The sequence below is a fragment of the Anneissia japonica genome, unplaced genomic scaffold (genome assembly GCF_011630105.1).
Source record: "Anneissia japonica isolate Jap-2015-1 unplaced genomic scaffold, ASM1163010v1 scaffold287719_len1884721_cov185, whole genome shotgun sequence".
Classification (NCBI taxonomy): Eukaryota; Metazoa; Echinodermata; class Crinoidea; order Comatulida; family Comatulidae; genus Anneissia; species Anneissia japonica.
In genome coordinates this window covers 532,006-542,852 of record NW_022715822.1, presented here as the reverse complement: position 1 = coordinate 542,852, position 10,847 = coordinate 532,006, and the positions used below count along the sequence as shown (strand labels likewise).

The window sequence follows — 10,847 nt, the reverse complement described above, 5'->3', positions numbered from 1 at the left end:
CACACACACACGGCCCTGATTCTTCGCAGGATACTTTCTGTATTTTGTCAATATGAAAGCAAATAAAACCTTCGCGACCCTGGCTTGCTTTTTTTAATTTATAGGACTATGGCGATGGGTTTTGTTTTCAGTATCACACGAATGGTGTGATGAAGTGCAGTTTCATGAGTTCACAAGTTATTTTTTTGCTGACCCACCTACTGTATCTACGGCCGATGCGTGAATTTCGAAGAAACTCAAAAATGTCTTTATTTGGCCGATAAATTGCTAGAATGCGGAATGATAATAGTAATACCGGATTAACACCGAATATAATCAAAACAAGGTGTTCTGATTACGTATTTGTCTTTTATTTCACTTTTATTAAAAGGGCCAGTATACGCAATAGTGATCACTCTTTCTCATGTTTGAATGATTTTTTGCCATCGTTTCGTGATCGTCACGGTAGCGTGTGTTGCGCGAGTTGTTGTTCCATTACTTTTTCCTCCGGGCAGCGAAAAGAATTTGTCGGTGTTCTAGTCCAGCTGCTCGACTTCACAATTCGGGTGGGGGTGGTGGGAGGTGTAAGTGGGAAATAACAACAATCGATAGGGAGCTCAGGAGCTTACACATGAATGTTCATATTACTAATGTATTATTATTATTCATGGTTTTATTCTACACACATAAACAAGAAAAAAATTGTATGGCCAGGAGTAATGATAGGCCTAATTCATGAACACCTTAGCAGAAACGGAACAAGATTCCATTTGTAATATTAAATTTAATAAATTTAATGTACTCTATTGTGACAAATAAAATGAAGAGAACTTACCATACGCCTACTGTATGTCACATTTATATTGAAGTACTCTAAATAGATTTAATGGCGAATTCGTTGATTGCCATTATAGATATCGGCAAAGTCTTGTCAAGGTTGTACATGATGTAAATGAAACCTTGGAGGTAAAAAAACAAACCCTATGGCTAAAATAACTATGCCAAATATCGCTATGCCAGGTACACTTGAGAAGCAAACGCAATAGTGGGACAAAATAGGCTGGGCTTAATTTTCAACACATAGTTTTACAGAAGTTGTATAGTGTTGAGAGTTATAAGGACAGAAGCTCCATTTCCGTTATATTGAGCGTGAATTCCTTGCAGTTTCGCTTTTATGACTGAATTTATTAAACATAAATGTTCCTAGGCTACAATACAAGAGCCCGGCGCACGCTGTGTTGGTGTTGACAGCCGGGGCGATTCTTGATAGACGTCGTGCAACCGATTCTTTTGATCAACGATTTATATGCTCATTGCTACCACGGACAGTCAGGAGTTGCGTCAGGCGAGGGGCTCTCACAGAGCGAGCGCTTAATTAGCTTGGTCCTTTGGATCATTTACCTTTTTCCACATAATCAAATGTTATGGTAAGTACAATAATTTATGCCTAGAGTCGTTTTCTGGAGAGATCCGTTGACATTTCTATAGCTACACTTTCTTTTTGTAAGAACCAGTAAAATTTTTCCCAGGCTCAGTGTTCTTATTTTTTGCCTCATTTCAGGCTCAAAATGTTCTTATTTTGTTCTTATTTTACACTTTTCAAACATAGAAGAACATTATTGTACTGTGTATACTTGTACAGCAGTATACACTGTACCGGAAAGTAGGTATAAGTCTCCCTGGAAAAAGTTTCCCCTGAATAAAAAGCCAAGAAAAAATGGCCCAAGAAAAAAGGCCCTGGTAAAAATGGCTCCAAATGACAGTAGGTCATATTAATATGCACACTTAAGGTACAGATAGGCCTATAAGTTTTTTTGGTTTTTTTAAATAAAAATCTCATTTGACATTTTACCTCAGCCTCAATTTGTTCTTATTTTGTTCTTAATTTTTAAGCAATTTCAGCCTCATTGTTCTTATAAAATGTGTTCTTATAAAAAAAAAGTGTATTATCACTCGGAATTATGCGTAGGCCTATAAACCAAGGAGGTATTATTTTTATACCTCCTTGTATAAACACTGTATTGAAATCTGAGAAACACTCAAAATGGTGAAATTCAATGCCTATAGCGTATTTTATGACATTTAAAAGCAAGTACATTGAATTCGGTCTTTTTCAGCATTTTATGCCTAGTCGTACAGTACTTCCGATTAATGCAATTATTAAAATCATAGCTTCTCAGAGACTAGCTTTATGGCCGGATGTTATTCATATTCAGGCCTTTTGTTAAAAAGGTTAATATACAACACGACTCACTATACAGTATTCAGTTGTATATCGATAAATCAGTAAAATCTTCTGCTTAAAATAAAAATAACCAAAATACATAAATTCTCTCCACTGGTAATCAGAGTGCATTCGAACTTATTAGGTACCGTTAATCGATTTCCCCAGGTACCTTTTTATGTTCGGTTGTTTTCCCCAAGGCCTACCGACCCTCATTGGTTAAAATGAGTATAAAATGCATTATCCAAGGCCACCTGTAAGTTGACCTTGAGGGTGTGAGGCCACATCACAACCGCACTGCCATACACGTACCGGTCATGTTGGTACCCATGGTACCCATGGGTGTGGGGTTGGGGACTCTTTGCTACCGTCTGGCAATTGACCTTGTAAGAGTAAATCCAGTGGAGGAATGATGGGATGGGTCATAAGCTAAAAAAGATAAAATAAAAAGTAAGTTTACGAAATATGATGCCTTCTAAGTGGCATGGTAGTGGTGGTGACGCCGTCTCAACAACAGGAGTGCGCACTTTTCATGTTGCTGCTTGGTTTTTTCCATTCTTTGGTCTGCCTGTTTTTGAAGGCTTAATTTATCAATTATTTATTTATTTAATTATATATTTTCTATTTGTTATTTATTTACTTTATTCATTTATTTATATTTATTTAACTTATAATAAATAAAATAAAAAATATTCTGATTAATATAGGCTCTTTAATATAAGATATAATATAATTTAATTTCTTTTAAATTCTTGGTCCTACCTTTTTTTTTTCGGCGCCTTGAGACGATTTTATTGTGGAAGGCGCACTACAAATATCCCACCATTACCATTACCATTCTAAGACATCTGTTTTATTTAAGTTATCAAAGTGCTCTATAAGACCTGCCCCCGAGGGGGCTTTCGCGCTCAGAGCTTATGTCATTTATGAATTGTTAACTGAGTTAACAGAGAACAGAGAATGTGATGACTGATGAAATATTTCAGACAATTTTATGATTACAGGCCAACTTTCAGAACTGGTATAGGCCTACAGTAAGCCTATGTACTCTTTGTAGGTTTAAATAAATACTGTGCAGAGAATATTTAGTGAGAAACAAAACATGTTTTCATAGCGTATATACAATGCAAAGCAGATTGATCACAAAATCAGAAACAATTAATGTCAATCAGAACCCAGCTTTTATTGCTCAAAACTGTCGGGGGCCCCATTGAATGAAACTATATTATTTTATAGTTTATATTTTATTTTTTTTAACTACAATGTCGGGGGCTCTCGTACCTGGGAGTACCACGACTGTGGTACTCTATACTTCGAACTCGAAATGTCGTGCCACGAAATTATAATGGTCTTGTTGGCTAGCGTGCGTAATTTCATTATGTTGGTCTCTGTTATATTATTAATGAGGCCTACAGTAGGCCTATTAAATACAACACACGTGTATAATTAAATTTCAGCTTAAAAATTGCAATAGAAATTCTCATTTAGAAAGGATCAAGTAGATATATTACCGTTAGCTCATCACATATATTACTAAAATATTAAATCTTGTCTAGGTTTTCAGTCACTGGAAAGATCAGAATGATGCCAAGCACTTTAATAGTTTGACCGGAGATAAATCAAATTCAAAACTACTGTATTTACGTGCCCTTCAAATTATAACCTCGGTTATCCGATTAGCTAGAGTACTGGGGGTCATAGGATCAAACACTTAAGAAACATCCTGACGGAGTATTTTGTATTTTGCTGCTAGTAAAGGTAAAGGTAGGAGAATAACCCATAATGACGTTCAAACGAGAGCAGTGGCGTATTTAGGAGCCTTGAAGGGTGCGGGTGGGGCGAGCTGATGGGAGTGAAAAGGCCATGAGGGGGTGCTTAATGATTATGTGAGGGGCACTGACTTGCAATATAACGTAATTTTAGGTGGTTTTTTAAACTATTTTGGGATTGGGCGGTGTGGGGGAGATGTGTATAAGCTGTCTCTTATACACATCTAGATGTGTATAAGAGACAGCCCTTACACTTCCGAAAGAGGCAATATTCTTTAAAGTGCACACGAGTCAGATGTGTGTACACTGTACCTCTATTTTAAGTCCTTCTCCGAAAAGACTTTGTTCTACCATGGTTCTACCAACCGAGCCCTGGGCGAGGAGCGACTTCAACCATAGAGGAAATAGAACACATACTGTATGTTTGTTTATATACATGTTCTATTTTCTCTATGCTTCAACCAACACCATTGTTAAGAGCGTAGTGAGCGGCCCATTGCCTTACCGCCTAAAAACATAGGTTTCGCTCTGGGCAGTTATTACGTGTTGTATCTAAATGGAGAAAGACGCGGATAAAAGTGACGAGCCTTAGACTCCAACCCCTCAATCTTTCGATTGCATGCTAGCGCGCACGGCTCCATGGGTTTCACATGCTCCGGAGGAAAAATGTTTTGATATGTTGTAGCCTGCAACTGATTTTTCTAAGACTCAAAAAAACATATTTAATGAAAAACTCGGGAGAAGTTAATGAGATACCGATTTTTGAATATTTAAAAACTGGGTGGGTTGGAAGAGGGTAGTTACGCCCATTTTCCCGCCAGTTTTAAATATTCAAAAATTTGTATCTTATTGACCGCTTCCGAGTTTTTCCTCGATATGCTTTTTGTCTCAGAAAAATCACAGCATATCAAAATGTTTTCCCTCCGGAGCCCATGGCTTTAGCCATGTGGAGGTATTTTAGTGAACTTCAGTGGTACAAACATGACCTGTTTGTGTAGGGTTTTCTAGGATACCGTGCGTGGGCCATTGTGACTATGAAAAATATCCGGATTGCTGCATCAAAAATTCACCGTGACCACGAAAATTACCGAACATGACAAAGTCTCTAACGGAAACTGGTAAACATACAGTGACTGAATCTTCGTATTGTCGACGTAAGTTATGTTTTTGGAAATAGGAATAGGCTATGGTCCTACACAGAATACGAAATAATCATTTGACATAATATACCGGTATATTAAAACGCCGTAGGCTTGTCAATATGGCATTACGATTTAATATTGAATTCGATAGCCGTTAACGTCTGTTTATACAAAATTGATTATTTTGTAATGAGAAATGAAATACAGAACACTTACAATAGAGTAAAACCTAAATCTAGAATCTTTAGGCCTATTTCATATAGTACTATAAAAAGAGCAATTAAGGTGTCAAGTTTGTGTTGAGTGTTTGCAACTGGAACGTCTGGTTATTAATTATTATCGCCTCCCGGGCCGGCATCGGTCGGCCGACGTAAATGCATGGAGACAGCTCGCGACCAGATGCACGCATGAATTGTTTTCAACGACGATTTAAAAGAATAAAAATAAGTTGTCAATCAATATTCAGATAAATTTTAGACAGTTTAATGCTTTTATTTTATCATAATAATTTTCAATATAGAATGCAAGTAATTTACTTTATTTATTCAAAATAAGCACGCCAAATATCAATTTGTTCAAGTTTATAGCTTTAACACAACACTTGAGCAATCGATACGGTACTAATCAACAGTTGGTCAATGTTTGCGGTTTCCTGTATTTAATCATCATTGTGGCTGTCGGCCTTTTGTATGTACTTGTACTGGTATTTACTACGTTCATACCTAAACATTTATTATTTTGTCGAAAACAAATTCCTAGAAATCACACAATAGATTCATCAGCTTTATCCACAGCTATATCAATTTATTATTAGTTATTCTTAAAATGTTGTTGAATAAATAATATAAATTGGTCGTTACCAAGTAGAACGATATAATTAGTGACTATGGCGTGATGATTGGTAATTTTGTATTATTTTCAATCGAAGATCGAACCGATCTGTGTTCATGTGAGCAACGTAGAATCTAACGCAAGTGCAATTAGAAATGAATCCTGTAGTTACAATCTTATTTATGTAATGATTTGATAAGTACCTTAATTAAGGATGTTTCATATTGTGTTATTTTATAATTTTGTTATTTTGTTGTTATGTTTTTCCTGTATTATATTCAAATATATATATATATATACCCAGTGTACATAATTTGGCTCATGTGCACTTAAAAAAACCCTGCACATCTTCCGAGACGAGTAGGTGGTTACCCCGGTGTACTGGTTCATTCAGACCCTGCTGTGGACAGACGAGAGTAGCTGGTAGTAGTACCAGTTTACCGGGTAGCTCAGACACAACGATCTTTGATCATTTCTGTGATTGGCAGGGCCGGATTAAAGGGCTGTGGGGCCCGGGGCTGTAGGCCTAATTGCAAGTGGACCTAAATACTCTGTGGCTAAAACATAAAACCAGATTTTCGGTGATTTTTCCTGGGGTTCGGGGCCTATGTTTCCCCATTTTGGCCTGGGGGAATGAGGCTAGCGCCCCAAAAGCCCCTATGTTAATCTGGTCCTGGTGTTTGGGTGCTTGGTATTTGTGAGCATTAGACTTATTTAGTGGCCTATAAGAGGTACAGTATCGTAGCATGGGGCAATAAAGGAGGCGTTTGAGAATTTGACAGTTGCTTATTGTGTGGGACAGCAAACATGGATTGATGACTCATTTAATTATTAATGGTCATTATAATTTGGGAACACATGTTTTACTGTCGTAGTGGCAATTTCCTGGAGAAGTAGTAGGAAATACAACCTCAAGAATGCACATACAGTTAGTCACTTTAAAACACTACTACAGGTATGCTCTGGGGAACTAGAGTGGTGAACGCCTTAGGTGCCATGCAACTATAGGGTACTACTGGCTTTATGTTTATTATTTTAATTCCTGAATAATTTTTCCGTCTATTTTACTTTTTTACAGATGGCCGATAATTCAGAACCTGACGTGCACGCAGAGCCAGTACCCGAGTGGGACTCGGCATTGGATACATGGTCCTGGGCCTGGCAACTACATACATACGGCATCGGTGTAGCGTTTTGCTTACTCGGGGTGTACTGTGTCTATACGACAATTATGCTGTTAAAGTACAACAGGGGAAAACTTAAGTCATTCTTTATTACCATAAACGTGCTTGTGCTTTTACTTTGTTTTCTGCGTGCTGTGTACTTAATCGTCGACCCGTACCGCTCAAGGGAAATTTTTAGTGAGCTAGTTTCACAGATGTTTTTCAACGTCGCATTTCCGTGTTTGACATCCGGTTTCTCATTGGTAAATTGGGCATTTCTCGAGAGTAGCAAGTTCAAACTGTTGTCACCAAAGTTACAGAATGCGCGTCTTCTCGTTGCTATCATCATCATTCATTTCGTGTTTGTCCTTACTGTAGATTTTGTGCTAGCATTTGTCTCCGGCACTTGGATTTTGGTTATGCTGTGTCAGGGCACATTTATCGTGTGGGGCCTAATATTGTGCATTGGATTCTCTTATTCTGCATGGAGAGTTTACAATATTAAGAAAAATGTCAGATCGACCATGTATCAAATGAATGATTCTAGGAATGGAGTGAGAGGAAGATTTAAGTTTAGAAAGACCGACAAACAGAAAAATAAGAGACAGGATCCGGGTAACAAGGACCTCGGGGTGATGGCAGATCCCGATACACAAGTCAGTAAACTTAGCCTCATCGCTGATAAATACAATTGCTTAAAAGAAGAACCATGTAATGCGTTAAATGATCAGCAACCTATGCAGTTTGATCAGGATAAGTCAGCAGACCTAGAAACGGATAAAATACAATCAAATGCTGCATTGAACGGCAATATCAGCAATATCGATGACTTTAAACTTGAAGAAGAAATGAAAGCACATAGTGACAATGACGTTATTGTAAAAACTGTGTATTCTCCGAACACTGTCGTTGACGCCAACGGAACGCACAACACTGCGAAAGCGCTTTACGATTCCACAAACGAAAAGGAAAATAAAGCACCAATTGATTCGCCCAATTCGTATCAATCAAATGAAGCATGTGGTACCCTTGCAATTTGTGAACAATCAAACTCTTCGAAAATTGATATTGTTTCGTCAGAAATTTCAAATGAAACGGTTAATAACATCAACCAAAATGAAACAGTTTACAGGAGGAACACACTGTCGAATCGCGCTTCAGTTTTCCTCACCTCTATTAAAGAAAATCGTTTCCTTCGAAGACAAAATTACGGAGTTAAGCCTGTAAAAAGGTTAACCATAAGTAGGCAAACCTCAGTTACTAAAAAGATGATTCGTATTACGTTAATTACGACGGCGTTTGCAGCCATTATTTGTTTGATAAGTACTTACGCGATGTTTGGAGTGTTTAGCGTACTGTCAGATGACAAGGACCCCGAGCCGTGGGGCTGGTTTGCCTTCCAAACGGTTATGCGGTAAGTTTGATGTTTGCAATGAAACTATTAATGGCATATTTAATTATATTGTACTTTCTACATACATACCCTGTTTTAGTGATTCTTTTGTTCTGATTTTGTGGCTTCTTTAATTACTCATTTAATCGGTCTATCATAATAATGATCTGCATGATTGCTAACATGATAGTATTTTTACAACACTTGCAATGGGAAAAACGATTGGAAACAAAATATAATCAAAATAGAACTTAATTACACAACGAATGACGCAGGTGTAAACATGGATTAAAATTGTGAAATACATAATCTAACATAATGTTAAATCCACTAATCAAATGACAGTAATCTGTTTAAGTTGAGTGATTTAGTGTATTGACAGTGCAAAATTTCTAATTAAGAGATTTCTATTTTCTAGTTTTCATATCACTTAATTTTCTTAATTTTAGACTGTGTGAACTCGGGATGGCAGCTACAATGGTGTACCTCACCACCAAGCCAATGCAGAGAAAGAGAAATTTCCAACAACAGAGTAAACGCGAAACTGAATAAACAGTATAGAAATATTCGAGTGCAGCGCCCTATTCATCTTTAACTAATTATAAAGTTGATCGTCTGCACAAACCACCTCCACAACTTTGCTATGGGTGCAGAGAAGAGTAATCAGATAGTTGATCATCAGCACACGACGAATTGTTAGACAGATACTATCTTAAAAAACAATACTCTCGAATTTGGACTGTCGAATGTAGTTGAATGCTTACGCTAGTATTCTTATCGACCAACTTCTTAGCAAAGCTCATCGTGATATTTTAGTTGTAAAACTTTTGTTAGCCATCTTGCAGCTTCACAGATTAATGACTATGTAGAAGGTCAAGACATAACGAACATTCAATCATAGAGCTTATATTATCGTTTGCTTTTTCGTAAAGTTTTAGTACTTCACATTTTAACTTTACATTATGGTAGTAGGCAAACGTTGCAATCATTTCTTACAAATAATTAAATTAATAATAATAATAATAATAAATAGAAACACATAAACGCATAGGCCTATCCATAATTCATATATGTACTAATATGGGTATCAGTACATAATTCATATATGTACTGATACCCATATTATATTTTACTTTTTACGAGCTTCAACATACGTGAAGTTAAAACCTACGAGGTGGCGTATTATTATTACATCTGCATCTTCACACGATCACTGACCTTATGTGCGTGAAAACAGGTAATATCTTATAAAGTTCTAAACACCGAATGAACATGTACGGTAAATTTAATTACCTACGGTAGTGCAGTTGTAGACTCATGTGCAATTATAATTTATATGCTAAATTTGTATATAACATTTTAATTATTAATGTATAGTTATTTAAGAGATGTTTCGAATACTCAGTACGTTGAAAACAATTGCTAAAAAATATTATTATCTATCATTCATGCATTGATATCTACCAATACCCTGACATTTACTAAAAATCCCTAACATTTAGTCCAATACTTGCCCTTTGTTTTCGTAAAAGAAAGGCGTTTTTATAGAACGATTATACATAATAAACCACAAATGATTAATTTTTAAAAACTGAGGTATCTGAAGGTTTGTTTATAATTTACATTATGTGTAGTATCCAAAATTATGCAGTATTATTCATATTTTCAAACTTTCGAAAGGTGGAAGAGAAAAAAAATTTGGCTGAACATTTGAATTTAGGCATTGAACTAAAAAGTTGCTAACACTGCCAAACTTCATACAAGGTATTTGGGAAAGGGAAATTTCCTCTCTCCCCGTCGGACAGGCCTAGGAAATCCCTAATATGTGGTCTGAAAGTAACATTGTGGGTCATACGAAGCCATGAATCATGAGAAATTTATTCAGGGACAGGGACGTATCCAGGGGGAGCCGTGGGAGCCGCGCTAAATTGTGCTAAATGCGAAAAAAGTGTGTTGATCATAATTATTATAGTATATATAGTTAAAGCTTAGTAAGCTATAGTTAGGCTTAAGTTGTCCTGGATATTGTAGATCCTTGATAAAAGATCATGAGAAATTTTTTGGCGTTTCATTTTGATATAATGGTGATGTGATGAGGATGAATTTTACTATATAAAAGTGTCATTTCCGGCCATCTCGAGAGGTACTATTTCCTCAAATTTTCACACCTCAGCCCCAGCCATGGTTGGGCTGAGGTGGTTGTGAAATCACGTTTTTTAAGTAGGCCTATGTAAAGTACATACTCAAAGACAATGTTTTTAAGCTTTGTTTTCTATATGGTATATCACACACACATTAATAAGATCTCTATGGTTGTCAAAAATCCCTGATAAAAGATCATGAGAA

General features: G+C 36.5%; 1 protein-coding gene across 2 annotated transcripts in view; it reads left to right on the top strand.

Moving 5' to 3' along the window:
- LOC117109441 overlaps positions 1-10,488 on the top strand; it is a 12,696-nt gene extending 2,208 nt beyond the window's left edge. The window contains exons 1-3 of one of the 2 annotated variants that reach the window (XM_033251801.1): positions 1,208-1,406; positions 7,024-8,522; positions 8,951-10,488. In XM_033251801.1, the coding sequence (XP_033107692.1) occupies positions 1,404-1,406; positions 7,024-8,522; positions 8,951-9,053 (1,605 nt within the window). In that variant the 5' untranslated portion in view covers positions 1,208-1,403 and the 3' untranslated portion in view covers positions 9,054-10,488. Of the gene's footprint in view, positions 1-1,207; positions 1,407-7,023; positions 8,523-8,950 lie in introns of those variants that run through there. The other variant, XM_033251802.1, reaches the window with a different exon arrangement.
- Positions 10,489-10,847: the final 359 nt, after the last annotated feature.